Genomic DNA, 27994 nt, shown 5'->3' with positions numbered 1-27994 from the left:
CTGCCCAGTCATGTGAAATCCATAAATTAGGGCTTAATTATTATTTTTTGTTATCGACTGATGTCCTTATATGAACTGTAACTCAGTAAAATTGATAAAATTGTTGCATTTATATTTTTGTTCAGTACACACACACACACACACACACACACACACACACACACACACACACACAATGTGGCTTTATTAATGTAATTGTCTATCTGCAATAAAGCTGATCTACACTCATATATATATTAGAGGGTAGATCAGCTTTATTGCAGATAGACAATTACATTAATAAAGCCACAATTTATATCATTTCCAATCCCCCATATAGATATCTATTTTTTTAGTAAATATAAAAGTATTATTTTATATATACACTAGCAGTCAAAAGTTTGAACACACCTACTCATTCAAGGGTTTTTCTTTATTTTTACTATTTTCTACATTGTAGAATAATAGAGAAGACATCAAAACTATGAAATAACACATACGGAATCATGTAGTAACCCAAAATGTGTTAAACAAATCAAAATACATTCTATATTTAGATTCTTCAAAAAGTAGCCACCCTTTGCCTTGATGACAGCTTTGCACACTCATGGCATTCTCTCATGAAGTAGTCACTTGGAATGCATTTCAATTAACAGGTGTGCCTTGTTAAAAGTTAATTTGTGGAATTTCTTTCTTTCTTAATACGTTTGAGCCAATTAGTTGTTGTGACAAGGTAGGAGTGTTATTTAATATATATATATATATATATATATATATATATATATATATATATATATATATATATATATATATATATATATATATATATATATATATATATATATATATATATATATATATATATATATTATATTACATTCATTTAACTAGGCAAGTCAGTTAAGAACAAATTCTAATTTTCAATAAGGGCCTAGGAACAGTGGGTTAACTGCATTGTTCAGGGGATTTTTACCTTGTCAGCTCGGGGATTCGATCTCGCAACCTATATAAAATATATATATAATAAATATATACATAAAAAAATACACACACACACTTGAAGTCGGAAGTTTACATACACTTAGGTTGGAGTCATTAGAACTAATTTTTCAACCACTCCACAAATGTCTTGTTAACAAACTATAGTTTTTGCAAGTCGGTTAGGACATCTACTTTGTGCATGACACAAGTAATTTTTACAACAATTGTTTGCAGACAGATTATTTCACTTATAATTCCCCGTCACAATTCCAGTGGGCGAGAAGTTTACATACCGAAGTTGACTGTGCCTTTAAACAGCTTGGAAAATTCCAGAAAATGATGTCATGGCTTTAGAAGCTTCTGATAGGCTAATTGACCTCATTTGAGTCAATTGGAGGTCTACCTGTGGCTGTATTTCAAGGCCTACATTCAAACTCAGTGCCTCTTTGCTTGACATCATGGGAGAATCAAAAGAAATCAGCCAAGACCTCAGAAAAAAAATTGTAGACCTTCACAAGTCTGGTTCATCCTTGGGAGAAATTTCCAAACGCCTGAAGATACCATGTTCATCTGAAAAACAATAGCACGCAAGTACAAACACCATGGGACCACACAGCCGTCATACCGCTCATGACGGAGACGCTTTCTGTCTCCTGGAGATGAACGCACATTGGTGCGAAAATTGCAAATCAATCTCAGGACAACAGCAAAGGACCTTGTGAATATGCTGGAGGAAACAGGTACAAAAGTATTTATATCCACACTGAAACGAGTCCTATATCAAAATAACCTGAAAGGAGGCTCAGCAAGGAAGAAGCCACTGCTCCAAAACCGCCATAAAAAAGCCAAACTACGGTTTACAACTGCACATGGGAACAAAGATCGTACTTTTTGGAGAAATGTCCTCTGGTGGCTGCATCATGTTGTGGGGGTACTTTGCTGCAGCAGGAACTGGTGCACTTCACAAAATAAATGGCAACATGAGGTAAGAAAATTGTGTGGATATATTGAAGCTACATCTTAGAACATCAGTCAGGAAGTTGAAGCTTGGTCGCAAATGGGTCTTCCAAATGAACAATGACCCCAAGCATACTTCCAAAGTTGTGGCAAAATGGCTTCAGGACAACAAAGTCAAGGTATTGGAGTGGCCATCACAAAGCCCTGAACTCAGTCCTATAGAAGATTTGTGGGCAGAACTGAAAAAGAATGTGCGAGCAAGGAGTCCTACAAACCTGACTCAGTTACACCAGCTCTGTCAGGAGGAATGGGACAATTCACCCAACTTATTGTGGGAAGCTTGTGGAAGGCTACCTGTAACGTTTGACCCAAGTTAAACAATTTAAAGGCAATGCTACCAAATACTAATTGAGTGTATGTAAACTTCTGACCCACTGGGAATGTGATGAAAGAAATGAAAGCTGAAATAAATAATTCTCTCTACTATTATTGCCCAGAAACTTGCTCCTTTTACTCTCTGTTCTGAACGTGCTAGATGGCCAGTTCGTATAGTCTTTAGCCGTACCCTTATCCTACTTCTCCTCTGTTCCTCTGGTGATGTGGAGGTTAATCCAGGTCATGCAGTGCCTAGCTCCACTCCCACCCCCCAGGTGCTCTCATTTGTTGACTTCTGTAAATGTAAAAGCCGTAGCCTACACCCTAAGTTTGTTTTACTCATTGCTTTCGCACACTCTGCCAACCCAGATGTCTTAGCCGTGTCTGAATCCTGGCTTAGGAAAACCACCAAAAGCCTTGAAATCTCCATTGCTAACTATAACGTTTTCCACCAAGATAGAACTGCCAAAGGGGGCGGTGTTGCAATCTACTGCAAAGATAGTAAGACAGAACTCTGCAGGCTATCCAGATCTGCACCCAAACAATTTGAGCGTCTACTTCTAAAAATTCACCTTTCCAGAAACAAGTCTCTCACTGTTGCCGCTTGCTATAGACCTCCCTCTGCCCCTAGCTGTGCCCTCAATACTATATGTGAACTGATTGCCCCCCCATCTATCTTCTTCTACAACCCCAAAATCAGTAAACACGGGCACCCTCATAAATGTCATCCTAACTAATTTGCCCTACAAATACACCTCTGCTGTTTTCAATCAAGATCTCAGCGATCACTGCCTCACTGCCTGCATCCGTAATGGGTCTGCGACCAAACGACCACCCCTCATCACTGTCAAACGCTCCCTGAAACACTTCTGTGAGCAGGCCTTTCTAATCGACCTGGCCGGGGTATTCTGGAATGACATTGACCTCATCCCGTCAGTAGATGATGCCGGGCTATTCTTTAAAAGTGCCTTCCTCACCATCTTAAATAAGCATGCCCCTCTCAAAAAATGTAGAACTAGGAATAGATATAGTCCTTGGTTCACGCCAGACCTGTCTGCCCTTGACCAGCACAAAAACATCCTGTGGCGTTCTGCATTAGCATCGAATAGCCCTCGTGATATGCAACTTTTCAGGGAAGTTAGGAACAAATATACACAGGCAGTTAGAAAAGCTAAGTCAAGCTTTTTCAAACAGAAATTTGCATCCTGTAGTACTAACTCAAAAAAGTTCTGGGACACTGGAAAGTCCATGGAGAATAAGACCACCTCCTCCCAGCTGCCCACTGCTCTGAGGCTAGGAAACACTGTCACCACCGATAAATCCACTATAATTCAGAATTTCAATAAGCATTTCTCTATGGCTGGCCATGCTTTCCACATGGCTACCCCTATCCCGGGTTAACTGCCCGGCATCCTCCACAGCAACCCGCCAAAGCCCCCACCATTTCTCCTTTACCCAAATCCAGATAGCTGATGTTCTGAAAGAGCTGCAAAATCTGGACCCCTACAAATCAGCCGGGATAGACAATCTGGAACCTCTCTTTCTAAAATAATCTGCCGAAATTGTTGCAACCCCTTTTACTAGCCTGTTCAACCTCTCTTTCGTATCGTCTGAGATTCCCAAAGATTGGAACGCTGCCACTGTCATCCCCCTCTTCAAAAGGGGGTGACACTCTAGACCCAAACTGCTACAGACCTATATCTATCCTACCCTGTCTTTCTAAGGTCTTCGAAAGCCAAGTTAACAAACAGATTACTGACCATTTCGAATCCCACCATACCTTCTCCGCTATGCAATCTAGTTTCAGAGCTGGTCATGGGTGCACCTCAGCCACGCTCAAGGTTCTAAACGACATCATAACCGCCATCGATAAGATACATTACTGTGCAGCCGTATTCATCGACCTGGCCAAGGCTTTCGACTCTGTCAATCACAACATTCTTATTGGCAGACTCGACAGCATTGGTTTCTCAAATGATTGCCTCGCCTGGTTTACCAACTACTTCTCTGATTGAGTTCAGTGTGTCAAATCGGAGGGCCTGTTGTCTGGACCTCTGACAGTCTATGGGTGTGCCACAGGGTTCAATTCTCGGTCCGAATCTCTTTTCTGTATACATCAATGATGTTGCTGTTGGTGATTCTCTGATCCACCTCTACGCAGACGACACCATTCTGTATACTTCTGGCCCCTCCTTGGACACTGTGTTAACTAACCTCCAGACGAGCTTCAATGCCATACAACTCTCCTTTCGTGGCCTCCAACTACTCTTAAATGCAAGTAAAACTAAATGCATGATTTTCAATCGATCGCTGCACGCACCTGCTCGCCGGTCCAGCATCACTACTCTGGACGGCTCTGACTTAGAATACATGGACAACTACAAATACCTGGGTGTATGGTTAGACTGTAAACTTTCCTTCCAGACTCACATTAAGCATCTCCAATCCAAAATTAAATCTAGAATTGGTCAAAAAGTATAAAAGATTTAAAAATAGAACAACACCCATACCTACAGAGTTTTGAAGGGAAATACCGATTTTATTTTATGAGAGTTGTTATAATTCTGTTAAGAAAGACTTGGTGTGACACTGAGAGAGAATTGCTTGGGAAAGATTAACGAGTTCGTGTTCCCATGGGATTTCTGTTACTGCTAAAGAGTACTGTCTGCATTGATAGCTGTGCTTGCTGTGGATCTTGTGAGGAAACCTGCAAGGAACTGCCATACTTTACTGAGGGAATATCTACGAGTAGTGAGTAACCACGACGGTGGGGTGCTTCTGGACTTTGTGTGTTGTCATTTTTTTGAGCTCCAACGCGCCAATGGGGTTAACTTCTTGATGCACCCATCCCGTTAGCAGGATCATTTTCATCAACATCCACTGAATTGCAGAGCGCCAAATTCAAATTAAATTACTAAAAATATTTCATTTTCATGAAATCACAAGTGCAATATAGTAAAACACAAGGTTGTTAATCCACCCGGTGTGTCAGATTTCAAAAAAGCTTTTCGGCGAAAGCATACCAAGCGTTTATGTAAGGACATCTCCCTCAGCAGACAAAACATTACAAACAGCTAGCAGCAAAGTAGATTGGTCACTGTAACGGCTTTCCTCCTGGGAAGGAGAGGCGGACCAAAATGCAGCGTGGTTCATGTTTTTTAATAGGTAAACTCAACATGAACATAATACAAAACAATAAATGTGGCAAAACCAAAACAGCCCTATTTGGTACAACAAACACAAAGACAGGAAACAACCACCCACAAAACCCAACACAAAACAGGCTACCTAAATATGGTTCCCAATCAGAGACAATGAGTAGCACCTGCCTCTGATTGAGAACCATATCAGGCCTAAACACAGAAACAGACAAACTAGACATCCAACATAGAATGCCCACTCAGATCACACCCTGACCAAACAAAACATAGAAACATACAAAGCAAACTATGGTCAGGGTGTGACAGTCACGAAAGTCAGAAAAGCAATAAAATGAATCGCTTACCTTTGATGATCTTCGGATGTTTGCACCTACGAGACTCCCAGTTGCACAATAAATGTTCCCTTTGTTCCATAAAGATTATTTTTATATCCAAAATACCTCCATTTGTTTGGCGTGTTATGTTCAGAAATCCACAGGCTCGAGCGGTCATGACGGGGCAGACAATAATTCCAAATAGTATCCGTAAAGTTCGTAGAAACATGTCAAACGTTTTTTATAATCCAACCTCAGGTTGTTTTTACAATATATAATCAATAATATTTCAACCGGACGATAGCTTCTTCAATAGGAGAGAGAGAGAAAATGTCTGTTCCACTCTCTCTGTTGGTGCATGCAAAACGCTGCTGGCACCCAGCCATCCAATGACGCGATGTGATCTTTCTCGCTCATTTTTCAAAATAAAAGCCTGAAACTATCTCTAAAGACTGTTCACACCATGTGGAAGCCATAGGGAAATTAATCTGGTTGATATCCCTTTAAATGGAGGCAAGGCTTGCAATGGAACAGAGCTTTCAGGAAAAACAGCACTTCCTTGTTTTATTTTCCTCATGTTTTCGCCTGCAATATCAGTTCTGTTATACTCACAGACAATATTTTGACCGTTTTGGAAACTTTAGAGTGTTTTCTATCCTAATCTGACAATTATATGCATATTCTAGATTCTGGGCCTGAGAAATAGGCAGTTTCATTTGGGTATGTTTTTCATCCAAACATCATGGGTTGTGCACGAGTCATTGGGGTATATTATTTTTGATTTCTTTTGATGTGGTGCTTTGAAAATGTAATAATACACATCTTGAACCTTATGTTGCCTTATGTTGCCTTGGTGGAGTCATTTACTGTTTCAATTTAATTTAATACATGGGAAAGTATATCCTTAAACAAGAATCTATAATCATTCCATCTGAAGTTAATACCCTATTTGTCATCACCCTAGATAGTTTACAATAGGGATTCTTATTGAAGATGTCCTTCTCACCAAACATCCCATGCTGTTGAGATATTCTACGTAAGTTAATATCGTGAAAGTCAAATTCGAGACTGGTGAGAGGCTTACACATGTAACAGACATCTCAACATCAACTGTTCAGAAGAGACTGTGAATCAGGCCTTCATGGTCAAATTGCTGCAAATAAACCACTACTAAAGAACATAAATAATAAGAAAAGACTTGATGGGCCAAGAAACACGAGCAATGGACATTAGACTGACATCTCCCAAATTGGAGATGTGTATTTCCCACCGTAAGCATGGAGGTGGTGTTGCATCAGTTGACATGGCCTCCACAATCCCCCAACCTTAACCAAATTGAGATGGTTTGGGATGAGTCGGACCGCAGAGTGAAGGAAAAGCAGCCAACAAGTGCTCAGCATATGTGGGAACTCATTCAAGACGGTTGAAAAAGCGTTCCAGGTGAAGCTGGTTGAGAAAATACCAAGAGTGGGGCTGTTATCAAGGCAAAGGGTGGCAATTTGAAGAATCTCAAATATAAAAACATATTTTGATTTGTTTAACACTTACTACATGATTCCATATGTGCTATTTCATAGTTTTAATGTCTTCACTATTATTCCACAATGTAGAAAATATTAAAAATTAAGAAAAACCCTTGAATGAGTAGGTGTTTTAAAACTTTTGACTGGTAGTGTATCTGTACTGTTAGTTTCTCTATCTCATTTTTAAAAATAAAAACAATTTAGGTTAAAAGAGTTCGTTTTAAAAGATGGAATTGCATGGCTGATTATTTGGTTAATTACTTGCTTGGAGACGACATCTAAAAACAATCATTGGATGAGATTTAAAGATTTGGTATGTAGGCTAGCTATAATTGTTTAGATTATTATGAAAGTTCATAATGACAAAGATATCTTGAATTATGATTATGATGCATAGGCCTACAAACAGTACATGCAGGAAAATAATTCAGTCTCACCCCACCCCCATCTGTGAACTCCCCGTCTCTGATGGCTACTCGACTAGTAACAGAAATATAGACATATTTCCGGGAAGGGAATGAGAGTGTTCCATTGACGGCCTGTTAGGCCCTGCAATCTCACATCTGATCTATCACAGCCAACTACAGAACCATGTCAAAAATTGATTTAGACATCAAAAACCTTTTAAAAACTCATATGACTCCTAACTGTTATCTTTAATTTTAAAAAGTTAATTCTCACCTCAAATCAAATCAAATAATTTCCTGGCAAATGTTGGCTTTGTGTTTCCTTCCTTCAGCCTCCTGGCACTGATCACCTCTCCTCTTCTCAGGTCTACGAGAGCAACTTCATTGTCATAAATTAGCTTCAACAACTGTAGCCAAGATAATTTTCTCCTCATCTTTGCATTATTTTCTACTAAAACATTGATACATACAATTCTTTCGTTAAATATTTCGACCCCCTTCACTTTGCTACCTTACAGCCTTATTATTTAAAAAAATCTACATACATCAATCTACATACAATACTCCATAATTAGAAAGCAAAAACAGGTTTAGACATTTTTGCAAATTAATATAAAAAAATAAAAACCTGAAATATCACATTTACACAAGTATGCAGACCCTTTACTCAGTACTTTGTTGAAGCACATTTGGCAGCGATTACAGCCTCGAGGCATCTTGAGTATGATGCTACAAGCTTGGCACACGTGTATTTGGGGAGTTCCTCCCATTCATATTTTCAGGTCTCTCTGGAGATGTTTGATCTGGTTCAAGCCCGGGCTCTGGCACGGCCACTCAAGGACATTCAGAGACTTGTCCCGAAGCCACTCCTATGTTGTATTGGCTGTGTGCTTAGGGTCACTGTCCTGTTGGAAGGTGAACCTTCATTCCAATCTGAGGTTCTGAGCACCCTGGAGCAGGTTTTCATCAAGGATCTCTAATTTGCTTTGTTCACCTTTCCCTCAATCCTCTAAATGACGCTTGGCATTCAGGCTAAAGCGTTCAGTCTTGGTTTCATCAGACCAGAGAACTTTGTTTCTCATGGTCTGAGAGTCTTCAGGTGCCTTTTTGGCAAACTCCAAGCTGGCTGTCATATGCCTTTTAATGAAGAGTGACTTCCGTCTGGCCACTCTACCATAAAGGCCTGATAGGTGGAGTTCTGCAGAGATGGTTGTCCTTCTGGAAGGTTCTCTCATCTTCACAGAGGAACTCTGGAGCTGTCAGAGTGACCATCTGTCAGGGAGGTGACCAAGAACCCAAGGCTCTTCTCCACAGATTGCACAGTTTGGCCGGGCAGCCAGCTCTAGGAAGTCTTGGTCGTTCCAAACTTCTTCCATTTAAAGAATTATGGCCAGTGTTCTTGGAGACCTTCAATGCTGCAGACATTTTTTGGTACCCTTCCCCAGATCTGTTTTGACACAATCCTGACTTGGAGCTCTACAGATCTCATGGTTTGGTTTTTGCTCTGACATGCACCGACAACTGTGGGACCTTATATAGACAGATGTGTGCCTTTCCAAATTATGTCCAATCAATTAAATTTACCACAGATGGACTCCAATCAAGTTGTAGAAACATCTCAAGGATGATCAATGGAAACAGGATGCACCTGAGCTCAATTTGGATTCTCATGGCAAAGGGTCTGAATACTAATGTAAATAAGGTATTTCTGTTTTCTATTTTTAATACATTTGAAAACATTTCTAAAAGCCTGTTTTCACTTTGTCATTATGGGGGATTGTGTGTAGATTAAAGAGGATTTTAAAAATGTAATCCATTTTAGAATAAGGCTGTAACGTAACAAAATGTGGAAAAAGTCAAGGGGTCTGAATACTTTCCAAATGCACTGTATATAGCGATATAGTTACGCCATTGTTTTTATTATCTATTTTGTATTTATCTCTATACCCAGACATTAGTCAATCAACTTTGTTGGTTTGATGTAGCAACATGCCTTTTATGGGCTGTAGAGGAAATGATTGAGGATTGATTGATTCTGAAGGAGTTCTCTATGCACAGGGCCTAACACACACACAAAATCCTGTTTAGAACAGATTATCCAAACCACCCCTCTCCAGTTGAAGCGTACTTCCTCTAGTAGCTAGCACTGTGCATTATTTTATTAGCCTGGATTTTCTCCCTCTCATTTCTCGCACTCTCTCTCACCCAGAGTAAGTGAGTTCCTTTTGGGGTGCTTGCAGAGTGAGATCACCTTGTGGCGAACACTTTATTATCTATAGTCAAAGTGTCACCAAATAGCATTCTACACACACACACACACGTGTCACTTTCCATTTGTCTGCTCTCAGGCTGCATTAGCAGAGCCCCGGGTCAAGCCCAGAACCGAGCCCAGAGCCGAGCCCAGAGCAGAGCCCCGGGCCGAGCCCAGAGCCGAGCCCAGAGCAGAGCCCCGGGCCGAGCCCAGAGCAGAGCCCCGGGCCGAGCCCAGAGCAGAGCCCCGGGCCGAGCCCAGAGCAGAGCCCCGGGCCGAGCCCAGAGCAGAGCCCCGGGCCGAGCCCAGAGCAGAGCCCCGGCCGAGCCCAGAGCAAAGCCCTGGGCCGAGCCCAGAGCAGAGCCCAGAGCAGAGCCCTGCAGACACCCGGCCGAGCCCAGAGCAGAGCCCAGAGCAGAGCCCTGGGCCGAGCCCAGAGCAGAGCCCAGAGCAGAGCCCTGCAGACACCACTGCTACAATACTCAAGTGTTACCATTATTAGGAGTAGTCCTAGTAACGCTGGTGGTCATGTCATAATGGTACCTTATTAGTGATTTTGTTATCCAGAGAGACCGTTTCCATATGTCACCACCACAAAATTCCTATGGCTGAATTATTCAAATGAAGCTTTTCTTGCTAAATATTTATTGTTGTTGGTCATCTTAGCTCAGTGTTGTTTGTGCAGCATATGTCATGGACAGACTGTATAGCGGATAAACAGAGGTGTGTCTGAAATGGCACTCTATTCCACATGGGCCCTAGTAAAAGAATATGGCACTATATAAGGAATAGGGTGCAATAGGGCTCTGGTCAAAAGTAATGCACTATATAGGGAAGAGGGTGCAATTTCAGATGCAGCCAAATAGTTTAAAAAACTCCCCACATAATTAAAAGGAGGCAGCTGACTATATTCAACAGTGATTCTAGTCTTCCATCTCCCGGGTTGAGCAGATAGCGAGACCAACAGAGAGCTGGCCGAGCCGGTACCCCTTTGTGTTGGCTGGGGAGGAGGAATGCAGGACGTCAGCAGTAGCCATGTCGGCTCTATTGTGGGAAGGAGGCCCGTGTACCAAACAAACACTGAATCTGGGGCAACATGTTTACCCCCACAATTCACGTGACCCCGATAAACAAAACAGGCCAAACATAAAGAGCTATGCCAAAAAACAGGTGTCCAATTGAACTTTTAGAAAAAAAAAAAAAAACATTTACAATCTCACGCCGCCGGCAAAGCCCATAGACCCGACCTCCTTTTAAGCAAAGAGACATGCCAGTCTTTCTTTATTCACCAGCCTGTCCTTTGGTTAAAATGGAGTGTACCCGAGGGGAGCCTGGGCCTGGTACCGTGCATGGTCCTGTACCAGGCCCAGAACCATGGCGGTATGGCTGTGACGAGCCTGGCCACCCTCATTGTACACACAGCATGATCTAGAAAGCAGAGCTTTATCAGCAAATACCCGAGTCAGCAGCACCGGCGAGTGGGGGGGGCTGTTATGCGTTGCGACTGGCACACCAGCCGATATTGTCATGTGTGATTAGGCCTGTGCTCACGAGCCCGTGAACTCATTCCTGTGGCATCAAAGTCACCCCAGCCCCCTGATCTCTCCCTCCCCCGTCTCTATCCGTTTCTCTACCACTCCGCCCAGCCCCTTCAACACAATGTGCCCCCATTGCCCTGTTAGAAGCTGCGCTCCAGTGCCGAGGGACACAGAGCCAACATTCAACATCAACCCAGACTGGTTTTCATTTCCAAAGCAGTAGTGTTGACCTTTTTATACTCTAATGATCCCTGATCTCTCACACACACAAGCATGCACTGGGGCACTAGTTTCAATCACAACACACCTCTCCAGATGATAGCCCTGATAAAAGAGGAACAAAAGGAGGCTCTGTGTAAAGCCACACACACACACATATCATCTATGATTACAACAAGGCACCTCTTCTGTCCTGGCTGCTGTCTTTCAATAGTATTTGCGACAGTGCTACACTATTTCCTAAAAATGCCTACACAAGGGGAGCAGAGCCGGCGGCAATGCACACACAAACACACAGCACCCGTCCTCCACAAACTCTAGTAACCCAGAGTTTGAGTATGGGACCTGAGGACTGGAGATTGTAGGAGCACACAGAGCCAGAGATAACAGGCAGGCAGGCAGGCAGGCAGGGCAGCAGAGGGAGAGGAGGGAAGGCCGTCTCTGGGCAGGGATGTCAGACTGGAGAAGGCCTGCAGGTAAATGGGAGAAGGCTCCCGCAGGCTGCCTGAGGCAAAAGCCCAGGCCCTTCTGTTCTATCATTTAGGAGACAAGCCCTCCACTGATTCCCAATTAATATTTAACACTGTACAGACAACAAGGCCCTCCACCAGCGAGCGAGAGAGACCTTTAATGACTCAATGCAGGTCAGAAAGGAAACTTCCAATCTGGATGGATACCGGTCTGGATATATGAGTAAGGAGAGATTGAGTGTTCTCTCTACATAAATCCTTCTGTCACTTAAAAACACAGTGTGGTTTTGGATGGATGACTTGTTTTAGCCCTTAGGGATCCACAGAGCAGTAGTGACAGCCAGGGTCAGCAAGAACACTCACATCTGACACAGCTACTGTACACTGCTGTAGTCATGATACCTCAGAAGGCCAACCCCCTTACACATGCACACAATACAGTGACGTAAGAGTATTACAGCATTGTTAATTTTCCACATTTTGATGAAGAAAGAGTCCTACCCTTGGCAGTGATAGGCTGCCATATCTCAGTGACAATAGAATGTCACAGCCAGCACACAGTGATAGAATGTGTTACTGCCCTGCACCTGAGATACCAAAATGCCATCTAGCTGGGAACGGGTAGCCTACAGTACATTTCCAAACCAAGTCCCAGTGTGGCCTGCTTTCTGGAGCCTCACTGCCCTAAGAAACAACACTCCACACCCCCACACCACCACCGCACCCCATAAACAGACGGCAGAGGGCAGAGCGAAGGGGCATGGCACTGTGGGATGCGGCCTGCCGGAAATGATCTTCTGAGTGCCAGCCCTGAGATGCCCGCCACCCTCCTGGCACAATTGAGTGCCAGTGGGCATGAGACAGGCTGCTGGTGGGTGTACTGTATGTCCAGACTGTGTCCGTCCACCAAACCACAGACCCAGGTTCAAATAGTTGTTTTCTTTCAAACATATTCAAGTGCTTGATCGCGATTTGCACTTTTGGGACTATTCCATTCGTTCCATGGCGCCAGGCATGCTTCAATCGAGCGCAGGTGAAGAAGTTACATGATTTTTAAAATGTGTTTTATTTATGTGAGTGGCTGTTACACTTAGTGGTACTGAGGGGGTGTGGCATTGAACACTTGGCTGTCAATCACCTCTCACTTTGAGAAAGGCCACTTTAACATCTCTCCCTGTTCCCCAACGCGGAATAAATGGAATAATGATGGCGGCCGGCCATGTGCAGTGAGCCTGTGGAATTCCAAACGGGAGATGGAAGAGGCAGTTCAATCAGTGGGGAAAGGTCAAGTGCATGCAGATTCTCCCAGGGTACACTGCACCTCCCCTCTCTCGCCTATTCCCTCTCTCTCTACATTTCCACTCCAGTCCTTTCTCCCTCCGGGCTCAAAGGCAATCAGGGAAAAGGTTGTCATTTCTGCTGCACATTTAAGTATTCTACAGAAAACCTTTCCCTTTTCTCCCCACAACAGGCTGTGGCGGTATCCGATTGGATATGGAAAGGTAATTCTACTGTCATGTTTACCTCTGGCTCAAACACCAGCGAGAGAGTGGTAGATAGGGTGCTTTGTCAGACACAGACTATTCCCTATATAGTGCACTACTTTTTGACTAGGGCCAATAGAATATCAGCATAGAAATAGAATTTCATAAATGTATTTCCTGTTCTAGCCATTCTATGTCTATGGATACCAGGCACATAGTGAACCTAGGATATCGAATGGACATTCCCATTCATTTTGACCTGTTCAAGTTATTCTATTTCTACTGATGCCATAGAAACCCTCTGTGCACCTCCGTGATTGGCTCTCGAGGCCTGCTGGATGATGATATCAGCGTGCCTTCTGGACGTGGGGTTTAGAATCAGGGCCTGCTGTTGGCTAGAGGCACGACACAGATTGAGCCGAAAGTCTGATCCAATCAGGGGGCAGAGCCCGAGGTCTGATCCAATCACGGGACAGACACAGGAGCGTCTGTGACGTGTGGTCTAACAAGGGCAGCACCTACAGCGGACTGACCGGGGAAAGAACCCACGACGTACCGATCCCAATCTGACAGGGCTGTCACAAACACGCCATATTCATAGCCACGAGCGTCATGGTCACTCCTGCTGATCTTGCCGACATCAAACAAACCATACGATGAAATAAGAGAATAAAATGACCTGGACAGTGAACACATTCTCACATTCTTATCAAATTGTTACATTCTCGTCAAATTGTTACATTCTCACATACTCGTCAAATTGTTACATTCTCGTCAAATTGTTACATTATCAAATTGTCACATTCTCATCAAATTGTTACATTCTTATGTAGGTGAAATGAGAAGTTGACCTGCTGTAGAGAGTACAGTAGCCGCTGTCTGGGACTATAAAAAGGTTATATCCTCTCCTCCAAATGAATGGCTGCTGAGTGCTGCTGTGGTGTGGTCCCTCCTGACCGGCCCTCTTAAGGGCCCTACACACGCTTTCAAACAGAGCTACGGAGCGTCATATACGGTGTGTAGCGGCCTTTCGTTGGGGCCCTCAGCCTCTCTCTTCGTCCTCAGCTACACCCTTCTCTGTCTACACCTCCCTATTTAGAGAGAGGCCAGTTCCACAACCACGAAGGGGTAGGGGCCTGAAGGCTGAGGGGTGAGAGGAATAAGCCTGGGTGCCTGGGGACTGGAAACTACGTTCAGTGGCATCCCTCTCCCCCTACAGGCCCAGGGCCTTCCCTCTCTCTCCTCTGACTGGTCTGGGTGCCCTCTCTCTGGGGGAGAACGGCCTGAAGAGAGACACTGGCTCCATTGCCGTGTCCTCCCCTGCTTCTCACGAAGTGCAGCGTATAGTGGCAGAAGTGATGGGGAGTGGAGGATGGAAAGGGGGGTTGCTACAAATGTCCCATAAGGGGAGATTTAATAAAAAATGACAGGTCCTGGTGCGCGGATAGTGCAGCCCCATACACAGGGAATTTGGGCACGCTGAAAGCAAATGCCTATGATTTATAATTTAAGTAATTCCTCCCCACTCTTAATTCCACAGCCAGAGAGCCAGAGAAGAGATTTTTATTTTTTTTTTAAATCTAAAGGCCACCTCAGTGAGGCTAATCCAATAGGATATTTTTAAAGGTCCAGTGCAGTCAAAACCTAGATATTTCAGTGTTTTATAAATATTTACACATTATGAGGTTGGAATAATACTGTGAAAATGATAATGTCCTTTTGGTGTAAGAGCTGTTTGGAAAGACCACATTAAATTTTTGCCTGTTTTGGTGGGATGGGGTTTTGGCCTTCCATGGTGACGTCACCATGCGGTAAATTAGTTAGACCACTAATAGAATGGGAGGTTCAAACCTCTCTGCCAATAACAGCTACATTTCAGTTCCCACTCCCCACCCAGACAGTCCTAGACACATTTTTTTCTTGAGAAATTGCCCTTTGCTAAGAAGCAATTTTTATTTATTTTAAACCATTTTAACTGAAAACAATCACAGTACGGTACTTAATTGTTACCCAGAACACATTTGATATCGAGATAAAAATGGCTGTATTGGACCCTTAAAGGCAGGGAGTCAATGGCATTTTAAAAAGCCAGTCTCCCTCTCTTGTTCTCCCCCATCGCTCTCCCACTCCTCATCTTTCTTTCCTTCGTTACATACCGCTCTCCCGCTTCCCATTTCTTTCTCTCCCTCATCACCCTCTCTTCATCTCTCTCGCTCTCCTGGCCCAGATGCAGAGCAGACTGTGATAATGGAAACATCCCTCTCTTTCCGCCTCCCGTTTCTCCCGCTAAGCTCTATGCGCTCGGGGGAAATTGATTGTCTGGCGAGCCGATCTGAACTCTTCCCGCTGATGGCGAAGCCAGTTAAGTCCTTTTTTATTGAGGGTATGAGGGATTTTTAATGGGAGTCGCATCAATGAACTGTGCAGCTGCTCAGCATCGCTGCCCCCCTCACCCACCACCACCACCTCCTCACCATCCCCCCACTCACTGCTTTCCTGCAAGGACAGCAGATGCAAATGGCAGAGCAGCTCACCTCTCCTGCCACTTCCAGGTAATAATCTCGCTCACATCCTATTTCTCTTTGTGGGGGAGTGGTGTCTGGCAGGCAGGTAGGCAGAGACAGGCCTCACTCGGGCTACTAAGAGCCAGGGTCACTTTACCCCACAACCCCCACTCCTCCTCCCTCAGCTCAAACTGGGCCAGAGGGTTATCAATCGATGGGGACCTAGCTTTGCACGAAGGAGCCCAGTGTGTGTGCCCACGATCCCCCTGGCCAAAGCTGACATCTGCCTCTCCGCACCCCTTTTGAGCCTGGTTGAACAATCCCCTCTCTCATTGAAGGGCCAGTGGCTGTAAAGTACAGTACAATGCTGAAATCCAACACTCAGTCTCACCTCCGCGGGACAGAAAGGAGGTCATTCTTCTCAGATCCACTCATTATATATGGCCACAGTGGTAATATTTCAATCAAAGGGTTTAACAGGTAGAGAGGTAGAGAGAGGTAGAGAGAGAGAGAGAGACACTGTTATTTTTCTCTATTGATTCCATCTCTGACTCCCACTGGCTGCTCTTCAATAAGAAGCCAGAGGAGGAAGTGGGCTAATCCTGTCCAAATTGGAGGGAGAGGGAATCGATTAAGACAGCCATTGCCTCCCTCTTTTTCTCTCTTACTCTCCATTTCCCCCCTCTGACTCATTCTCACAGCCTCCCTCTTTCTTCTCTGTCTCTCTCACTTTCTGGAAGCTCATTAGTGAACCTGGCCGGAACTCACACCACCATATACAGTACCTGTTCCATTCCCATGGAACCAGGACACACACCCTTTTGGTCTCAACCTTGACACATACTTGAAAAACGTACACACATGTAGGTCTGAACAAAAGCAACACTGACCTTGTCCTCACATTCCCCTTTGGCAGTTGAACCAATCATGTGTATTACATGGGGGTGTGTGAAACTTACCCCTCAGGCTGAGGTGTCACGCTTGCGTCACCTCGCTAGCTAGCTTTTGATGTGGCGCAATTGGCTAAGACGCTTGAGGAGGACAGTCGTGAGTTTGGGAGGCAGAGGTCCCTAGTTCAGGCCAGGTATGTTGTAATTTATTTACTGTGTTGAAAATGTATTTCTCTGAAGCTAGCTGGTTGTTGTACTCCCATCTTGAGTCTTGGTTCACGTTACTGTGAAATAAAAACAATTGGTTCTCGGGATATTTATTCTATGTAAAACTATACGATCACATTGTGTTATTATAGCCATGTTTGCCCTTTCATTTCTGATTATGGCGAAGACAGAGCTGGAGGAATGCAAATGCATAATCGTCTGATTTGAACTTGAACACCTACGCTGTGTGCTTTATTGCCAGACTATAATAAACGGGGCAATCGCCTGAACCCGATGATCCTGTGTATACCTGTGTCAGTCCTGCAAAGTAGCAACAGTCAAAAATCTAGGGGTTACAGATGCAACAGGAAGATGTGTACATAAGCGGGCCAGACCAACTAGTCGCAGTTAAATAGGGTCATGCGGATGTCCAACAGTATGTTTTTCTCTAGTGGATATTTTTTTCACTACTAGTGATATGTTGTTGACAATTAGGCCTATTATCAGGTGGAACTGTAACATGTTGAAGCTTTTGTAAACAGAGGTTGAAAATGTTAAGGTTAACTCCTTCTCTCCATCCGCCTTCCCTTTTAAATCGGCTTGCCATGCAAACATAGGCCACTAAAGACTCTTGGAGCGTTCTATAAGAGGAACAGCCTCCTCCTCACACACACACACACACACACACACACACACACACACACACACACACACACACACACACACACACACACACACACACACACACACACACACACACACACACACACACACACACACACACACACACACACACACACACACACACACACACACACACACACACACACACACACACACACACACACACACACACACACACACACACACACACACACACACACACACACACACACACACACACACACACACACACACACACACACACACACACACACACACACACACACACACACACACACACACACAGGACAGTCTCATTCCACTAAAGGACTAATCCCAAGGCTTCAGGGAAATTAGGCAGAAAGTCACCTTCCAGGGGAATACGGCAGCTTTCTTTAATCCTTAGCTGGTCCAAACTAGTTTCTTTCCCATTCATTTCCATAACAACTTCCCATGGCCAGTCCCTTTATATACAAGTATTTTATGAGAGGGACTTTTGGAACCCCACAAGGATAGAAGAACTAACACAGCTACACAGTCACCGAGGGCCAGCGAGGCACGTTAAACTCTGCACAGTCAGCACAGCTACACAGTCACCGAGGGCCAGGGAGGCACGTTAAACTCTGCACAGTCAGCACAGCTACACAGTCACCGAGGGCCAGGGAGGCACGTTAAACTCTGCACAGTCAGCACAGCTACACAGTCACTGAGGGCCAGGGAGGCACGTTAAACTCTGCACAGTCAGCACAGCTACACAGTCACCGAGGGCCAGGGAGGCACGTTAAACTCTGCACAGTCAGCACAGCTACACAGTCACCGAGGGCCAGGGAGGCACGTTAAACTCTGCACAGTCAGCACAGCTACACAGTCACTGAGGGCCAGGGAGGCACGTTAAACTCTGCACAGTCAGCACAGCTACACAGTCACCGAGGGCCAGGGAGGCACGTTAAACTCTGCACAGTCAGCACAGCTACACAGTCACCGAGGGCCAGGGAGGCACGTTAAACTCTGCACAGTCAGCACAGCTACACAGTCACCGAGGGCCAGGGAGGCACGTTAAACTCTGCACAGTCAGCACAGCTACACAGTCACCGAGGGCCAGGGAGGCACGTTAAACTCTGCACAGTCAGCACAGCTACACAGTCCCTCTATAAAAAAAGAGTAACAACATAGCAACCCCAAGGTCTCCCTCTACCAAATCAAATACATTGGGAAACCTAACAAAACTCCTGACCCTTCTTTGCCTTGGACTCACATTTTCGGCTGAGGGCTTGAGGCGGCTCCAGGGCCTTGCTGGCGCACAAGGGGTGCTGGGAGGATGGGATTGGAGGGTTCTGCCTCCTCTGCAGGCAGGCCAGCATGGCGGGGGGGCGGGCGGACAACTACAACTGGGGGACTGCCAAGGCCAACCTGGGGGAGAGAGAGAGAGAGAAAGAGAGAGGGGGTTGAACAAAGAATGTGAGAAAAGCAGGAGGATTTGGAAGAAGCTAAGCTCATTGGGCATGGAGGTCTGTGAAGTTCAGTGGCGGACTGGGACTGGCTCTATGCCACCTACAACTGTCTGCCTGCTTAGCAACTGGGACTGGCTCTATGCCACCTACAACTGTCTGCCTGCCTAGCAACTGGGACAGGGACTGGCTCTATGCCACCTACAACTGTCTGCCTGCTTAGCAACTGGGACTGGCTCTATGCCACCTACAACTGTCTGCCTGCCTAGCAACTGGGACTGGGACTGGCTCTATGCCACCTACAACTGTCTGCCTGCTTAGCAACTGGGACTGGCTCTATGCCACCTACAACTGTCTGCCTGCCTAGCAACTGGGACAGGGATAGCTCTATGCCACCTACAACTGTCTGCCTGCTTAGCAACTGGCTCTATGCCACCTACAACTGCGCTGGTCTGGGGGCAGCAGAGTCAGACAGGTTAGGATAAGTAGAGTCCAACCTTATAAATAGGACATCTGCTCGAGCCTGGCTCCTGTCTATGAAAACACATGCAGTACGTACATGTAACACTCCTTCCGGAGCAGTGCATAGCATGTGCCGTGGTGACAGCATTATCTATAGACAGCTAAACGGTAATGCTGAGAAAAGAGCAGTCTACCTGCAGCAAGTTAACATAGGACCACACTGGGAGAATGTCAGCAAAGGCCTGGGGGACCAAGATCCTAAAGTCCCCACAAAGATAGTAAAACAAGGAAGTCTTCCTCTTGGGGACATTTCCCATGTCCCCGTGAGGACAAAGGCTGTTTTAAGGTTAGGGGTTAGAATTAGGGTTACAGTTCGGGTAAGGGGTTAGGAGTTAGGGTAAGGGGTTAGGGAAAATAGGATTTTGAATGGAAATACATTTTAGTTCCCCACAAGGATAGAAGAGCAAAACGTGTGAGTGAAAATGGGTTGGGAGTGCCAGCAGTGCATCAGGTCCAGTGACAGCATTAATCAATCTCCCCCTAGGCTAAACATCTCCAGCTCTACTCTAGAGGAACAGAGCCTCTCAAAAATACCATCAGTGTGGAAACACAGAACACAACACACACGCAGCCAAGATCACCTCCGTCAAGGCCCATACACAGACCTGCAGGGCAGCCTCATCCACAGACTGGATTAGATCGAAATTCAGTCACATCGCCATCACCCAACACAATGAGGGATTACACAATGATGAGTGATTACAAGGACCGTGGGCTGAATTAATGGCCATAAAGAAGCAAACTGCATCTTCTCAGTAGACTAACATTTTGTTTGTAAACTAAAAAGAGACGTGCAATGTAAAAACAGTAGATCAGAACCTCAGCCAGACCTAAAACAGTATTGTCTATGATGTTTCAAGCCATTTCTTTCCTCTGTCTGGGACACTGTGCTGATGGAGTCTCCTGACGGCAATGCATGGATATGAATCAGTATAGTTTTCATTACATGAAAACAAAGAGAGCAGTCAAATATTTCACCGGGGCTGTCAATGCCGCCGTCTCACGTCCCTGTCAAATGCCGGTCCCCGTTATTCATTTCCCCGGTGAATCACTAGATGAACATTTAGCCACATTCGCTCCAGTACTTTGTGTTATAGATTCAAATTGAAACATGAATGAAATTAATTAATATGATGAGTAAATCAGGGCAGGCAGCAGGGTAGCCTAGTGGTTAGAGCATTGTACTAATAAGCGAAAGGTTGCAAGTTCAAATCCCCGAGCTGACAAGTTACAAATCTGTTGTTCTGCCCCTGAACAGGCAGTTAACCCACTGTTCCTAGGCTGACATTGAAAATAAGAATTTGTTCTTAACTGACTTGCCTAGTTAAATAAAGGTGTAAAAAAAAAAGACTAGCGGTAACTCTTTAGAGGCCATGGAAGGCCTTTCTTTAAATTACTAAAGCGGCCACAAACTGCCTTGTTTTCCTAACAATAATATCTGTGTCAATATCGCAAAATGTACTTTACCTGTTGTACTCACGTGGCTGTTGTCAACCATAAAAAGAGAAACAGGGTTTACTTCACTTCTCAAAATAATGCCGCCGAAGCGGACACAACTTTTAACTGTGAAAGAGGCTGTATCTCTGTTGGTTAGTGATACAGATTCGGACATGTCCTGGCAGATTGAAATACGATGATGTTGATGTGAGTTAAATAAGTTAACAGTACATATGTTTGGTGTTGTCGATGTTTGATGCTGTGGAACAGCTCTCAGATTAGCAAGTCCTGTCATGAAACTTGGTTGGTACAGGCTAGCACATCAGCAGTGGAGCTGGAATGATTGCCCTCTGTCTCATGAATTAGTTGCAGTGTGTGTTTAGCTGTATATAGTCACCTAAGTAGTTGGTTGTTTTGTCTTGTTTCTACCGATGTAAGTCATATGGAAACAGCCCAAGCTGCTTGTTATAGCTAGTCTGTCATGCAAGAAAAGTTGTGTGGAGGTAAATTTGGGCTGCACTTTCACTAGCTAGCCGTACACAGACTACCATCTAACTAGCCACCAAAATGAAGGCTAGAGTAATGTGTTTCTGTTGGGCTTAGGTTATGGTTTGTTATGTTTGCTGAATGCAGATATTCATAGGCTATGCATAGCCTCTATTCCTATTGTTTGACAGCTTTACTTCGCGTTAGGGTAGATATCCCCGCCGTGGAGCTCATATGATAGCTAGCTATAGCAAGCAGCTTGGGCAGTTTCCATATGTCTTACGTATGTCTTACATCGCTTGATTAAGATGGCACCGGAAAAGGCTACGTTTACGTTTTCTTAACCAATTGTGGGTTTTTTTCTTTATTTTTTTTTATTTTTTTGTAACTTTTTTAAAACTTATTTTGTACATAATGTTGTTGTTACTATCTCTTATGACCAACAATAACTTCTGGATATCAGAACTGCAATTACTCACAACGAACTGGCAGAATCCTTTTTTTCCTTTAACGAGTCCGATGTGAATGATACTTGGAAAATAAAATCGATGACCTACACGGAAGATTAAACTACCAATGGGACATTCAAAACTGTAATATCTTATGCTTCACAGAGTTGTGGCTGAACAACGACATTATCAACATACAGCTGGCTGGTTATAAGTGGCGTCTGGTAAGACAAGGGGCGGTGGACTATGTATTTTTGTAAATAACAGCTGGTGTACAATATAAGAAAGTCTCGAGGTTTTGCTCGCCTGAGGTAGAGTATCTCATGATAAGTACGTGTAGGTAGAGTTATTATTGTGACTATACATAGAACTTGTTCTCAACTTGCCTACCTGGTTAAATAGAGGTGAAATAAAATAAAATAAAATAAGCTGTAGACCACACTATCTACCTAGAGAGAGTTTCTGTATTTTGCGTAGCTGTCTACATACCACCACAGACTGATGCTGGCACTAAGACCGCACTCAATGAGCTGTATTCTGCCATAAGCAAACAGAAAAACGCTCACCCAGAGGCGGTGCTCCTAGTAGCCGGGGACTTTAATGCAGGGAAACATAAATACATCTTACCAAATTTCTATCAGCATGTTAAATGTGCAACCAGAGAGAAAAATAATAATAAACTCTGGACCACCTTTACTCCACACACAGAGACACATACAAAGCTCTCCCTCACCCTTCATGTGGCAAATCTGACCATAATTATATCCTGCTAATTCCTGTTTACAAGCAAAATTTTAAGCAGGAAGCACCAGTGACTCGAGAAATAAAATCTGGTCAGATGAAGCAGATGTTAAGCTATAGGACTGTTTTTTGCTAGCACAGACTGGAATATCGATTCCTCCGATGGAATTGAGGAGTACACCACATCAGTTATAGGCTTCATCAATAAGTGCATCGAAAAGGGCTTGGCCGGTAGGGATGTCCTTGTTTCATCGCGCACCAGCGACTCCTGTGGTGGGCCAAGGAACAGTGCGCGCTAACCAAGGTTGCCAGGTGCACTGTGTTTCCTCCGACACATTGGTGCGGCTGGCTTCCGGGTTGGATGCGCGCTGTGTTAAGAAGCTGTGTTAACAACCTTGGTTGGGTTGTGTATCGATGTCCAAGCACACCAACACAGTCGTGAAGAGGGCACAACAAAACCTATTTGTCCTCAGAAAAGATTTGGCATAGGTCCTCACCATCGAGAGCATCCTAACTGGTTGCATCACTGCCTGGTATGGCAACTGCTCGGCCTCCGACCGCAAGGCACTACAGAGGGTAGTGCGTACGGCCCAGTACATCACTGCTTCCTGCCATCCAGGAACTCTATACCAAGCGGTATCAGAGGATGGCCCTAAATGTTCAAAGACTCCAGCCACGCTAGTCATAGACTGTTCTCTCTGCTACCGCATGGCAAGCGGTACCAGAGCGCCAAGTCTAGGTTCAAGAAGCTTCTAAACAGCTTCTACCCCAAGCCATAAAGACTCCTGAACAGCTAATCAAATGACTACTCAGACTATTTGCATTGCCCCCCCCCCTCCTCTTCTACTACTCTCTTATTATCTATGTATAGTCACTATAATAACTCTACCTACACGTACATATCACCTCAATTACCTCGACACCGCTGCCCCTGCACATTGACTCCATACCATATCCCCTGTATATAGCCCCGCTATCGTTATTTACTGCTGATCTTAAATTATGTTATTCTTATCTTACCCCCCAAAAAGCATTTTCTTAAAACTGCATTGTTGGTTAACTCAAACTTGCTCCCATGCAGACACAATCTGTTTTTAGGTTGCTAAAGGATGGGCCATTGTGAGCGCATACATTTGTTTGGGGTTTTTGTTAAATTTGATTTCCTGCCACTGATAGACATCTGTTTAGGATTAGAATAGGTGAAGAGGAGGGGATAAACGGGGGGGGGGGGGGTGACAAACAAGTCCAACTTCCTCCTCTCCTCTCAAAGTTAAGGCAGTAATAGGAGAAAATTGGTTCTTGAAATGGAATGGAAGAGGAAAGCGGTCTCTTTGAGAGCAAGATAATGACTCGGAATACATTTGGCAAGAGCAAATGGAGAATAATGGAGGGGTAGTTACACAATTGTCTTTCATTTTAGGAGAGGGAGGGAGGGAAGGAGGGGGAGATGAGGCATTCCCCATTAGGATGGTCTTTGGTCTCTATCTATGCTTTGTGCCCCCCCATCATCCCCCTGAACCACTAGCCTTTAACGAATGGGCTGTGAGGGAGGGCTTGTTGTGAAATTAGTATCTTCACAGAGGACACAGAGAGGCTTTTAGCCTGTGAATGGCCAGTAATGAGCTCAAAGTGCCTGTGTGTTTGGGCCAGGCCTGCCTCTGTGTGTGTGTGTGTGTGTGTGTGTGTGTGTGTGTGTGTGTGTGTGTGTGTGTGTGTGTGTGTGTGTGTGTGTGTGTGTGTGTGTGTGTGTGTGTGTGTGTGTGTGTGAGCGGAAATGGCACTGCACACTAGTGGGCTTTTCAGAGGCACCTGGCGGGGGGAAAAGAGTGCTCCTCTTTTTCAAACCACTTTGTGTGCGCACATATAGGTCTTCTTTGATTATGCATACAGCATATGCACACATTTAGCTTCAGTTGGTACACTATGTTACAACAATTTGTCTAACAGATCCCCAGTAAGGATGCATGGTGTAGTTATACTTAACCACATCTGAAGGTACTGCTAATGGACACACACCACCTGCCCCCTATTCACTAATCAAGTCCACACACAGTTATTTTATTACACCAATGAGAGGAGAAGTCCAAAGCCAGGAGTATTGGCCCCTGCCCCCATCTGCTAAATCCACTGCCACAGGGTTTGGAATGGGGGCAGAAGATCCATCTCTGCACAGGAGCGTATAAGCTGGAATAAAGAGACTGTGGGCTGGTGGAAAGGGGGTATTCTCTCAGTTTAAAGGTTGTTAAAGTGGAGCATTGATCACAGGAGATGTCTCCTGTGCATGTGTGTGCGCGCGTGCATGCACTCTGTCCTGGTGACCCCCCTCCTCATCGACCATAGCAGGCCTGGTCAGGTAGCCTAGTGGCTGGCTGGTAGTGGGCCTGCTTAGTGAACAGGGCGGGCTTGGGCCTAATTGAATGGTGACCCACCGGCTCACTGTGGGACGCCCCATGAAGTGCTTTTAACAAGCTGCTGTGTCTCCCCTGTTAATCAGTCCAAACAAGTTAATCCAATAGACACACTCAAAGCCCTTTCTTTCCCTTTAACAAGGCACTGCCTCTACCCCCTAATCTCCTAGCTCCCTTCTTTCTCTCCTCTCTTCCTAACCCCCTCTGTCTTTCTCTCTCACACCATACCACCACATGAATGGAGGGAGAATGAAAGGCCCCATTAGGAGTGGCTGGCAGTAACCCCCACCCTTCGCCTCAACTTTCCTCCACACACAGCAATAAAAACACACACTACTCTATCATGGATAGAGCAATAGGACCGCTACAGACAAACACAAAAGGGAGAGACTCCCACAGATCACAGACACACACACCACTGCACAAGTACAAACACACACAAATTCTGTGAGGACATTTGCTGACAGGGATATTAAATAAAGCATTGTTAACAAACCCCCCACAGTTCCACAAACAAGAGACCCTATAACAAGTCTATACACAACAGTCGTGCCCAGCCCAACACACCAGCAGAACCAATTCCTAGAGCAACAGAAGGTCATTGTGTTCTAAATCCTACAGAAGCCATTTGCAAGGTGACACATTATTTAACATGTAAGGATGATGGTGCAGCAGGATGCATTAACTTCACTGCTAGTATTGATGGTAATACAGTACGATAATAATTAGAAAACCTTACCTCTGAGGTAAGTATGCCTACCAGAAAGTATCCATTGTCACCACACAGTCCAGTTTGTTAGTTATTGCCAAGTTAAGTACCAGCTAAAACTGGGCTGTCAAATAAAATAAAGTGGTACCCTTTTGGTTCCATATTCCAGTCAGCTTCAGTTTATCAGTCATGAGATGCTGTCAGTCCAATGGCAGAGAGTAGGTCAGCTACACACCGGCAAAGACTAATCGAATGTCAACCATATCATAGCAATTGAGTTCTGAGCCAAATGCTGCATCAGTGAAGGGCTAGTGGTCATTAATGCCCAATAAAAAAGGTCACCCAAATGAGTCAACCATGACATTCTGACCAAGCAACAAGTATATGTATGCATTACAGTATATGTATGACAAATAAATACACTTATTGGTGCTGTTGTTGGCCTGTGGGAAATGAAAGCATAAGTGGAGTCTGTCAGAGACAGAGGAAACAGGAGCAAGTCTGCATTTAGTCTCTTTGGTCCACCGCAAAGAAGCAACTTTCCTGTAACGGCCCCAATGACGCCTCCAGCTCTCGACATGTCAGTGAGTCACTGGGTTGCTCTATAGCCTACACCGCTTACTGACTACATGCTAAGACAGCCACTTCTGAAGTAGGACTTAACATCCAAATTACAACTCCAAAATCAGCTTAAATTGAATCTATTTTAGAAATGTTATTAATGTTTCTTTGTTGTTATTTTATAGATTTTTTGTTGAAAAATGTGCTCGATTTTTGTTTAAAGCTAAGCGGGCTCTTTGTCACACCCTGACCATAGTTTGCTTTGTATGTTTCTATGTTTTGTTTGGTCAGGGTGTGATCTGAGTGGGCATTCTATGTTGTGTGTCTAGTTTGTCTGTTTCTGGGTTTGGCCTGATATGGTTCTCAATCAGAGGCAGGTGTTAGTCTTTGTCTCTGATTGGGAACCATATTTAGGTAGCCTGTTTGGTGTTGGGTTTTGTGGGTGATTGTTCCTGTCTCTGTGTTTGCACCAGATAGGGCTGTTTTGGTTTTTTCACAGTTCTTGTTTTGTTAGTCTATTCATGTATAGTTTCTTTATTAAAGAACCATGAATAATAACCACGCTGCGTTTTGGTCCGCCTCTCCTTCGACTCAAGAAAACCGTTACACTTTTACTAGACTTAATCAGTTCCAGAACTCTTTCAGTAAAACCCTATCATACTGTTGTCAAGGTCTCATCTCCAGACCTGGTCTCAAAAAACCCACAGAGTATCCCAGGGTCACACTCCAAAATTGTGTCACAGTTAGATCTATTCATGGATTAACACAGCGGTCTATTATACTGCCCCCTCACCCACACTGCTCCCATTTGAATATTCAAACAGAGCGTCGTCTTTCACCGTTTGGTTCAATGTTCGTTGGTGCCATCGTTTCTCAGCTTGGCTCCAACAGATCAAAGAGAAGCCGTCGTAATTTTAGGAAGGAATCAAATGCAGCTGAACAGAGGGTGACAGAAAGAGCAAAGATTTACAACCGCGTACACACACACACGCACCCACACAACCCGTCTGAAAACGTACGTCTAAAAAAGTGTGTGTGTGCTGGTCAATAAATCAATGGAATACAATTAAAAAACAAACAATGTGATGCCTTTCCTTCTCTCCTTCATGTTTAAATCTGAACAACTCTGTGTTACTAAGGTGACCCCAATTTCCATTGGTGCAAAGCACAAGTGCAGGGTCTCTGATTGGAGGGAGTTATAGATCAAATGTTCAGTTATGCAGGGATGAGGCTGTCACTACCGAAGTCATTGCCTCTCCTTGTTCGGGCGGTGCTCGGCGGTCGACGTCACCGTTCTAGCCATCATTGAT

At 44.5% G+C, this 27994-nt stretch overlaps 1 protein-coding gene across 1 annotated transcript in view; it reads right to left on the bottom strand.

The window, feature by feature from the left end:
* The window catches only part of LOC135525795 (protein FAM222A-like), a 62359-nt gene that overhangs the window by 12394 nt on the left and 21971 nt on the right, over positions 1-27994 (bottom strand). Inside the window, 1 exon segment of the mRNA XM_064953701.1 lies at positions 19179-19333. Within this exon segment, the coding sequence (XP_064809773.1) occupies positions 19179-19284 (106 nt within the window). The 5' untranslated portion in view covers positions 19285-19333.

This window comes from Oncorhynchus masou, chromosome 1 (genome assembly GCF_036934945.1).
Source record: "Oncorhynchus masou masou isolate Uvic2021 chromosome 1, UVic_Omas_1.1, whole genome shotgun sequence".
In the NCBI taxonomy this organism is placed as follows: Eukaryota; Metazoa; Chordata; class Actinopteri; order Salmoniformes; family Salmonidae; genus Oncorhynchus; species Oncorhynchus masou.
Note: the sequence above shows the minus strand (reverse complement) of the source record. Positions and strands in the feature narration are given on the sequence as shown.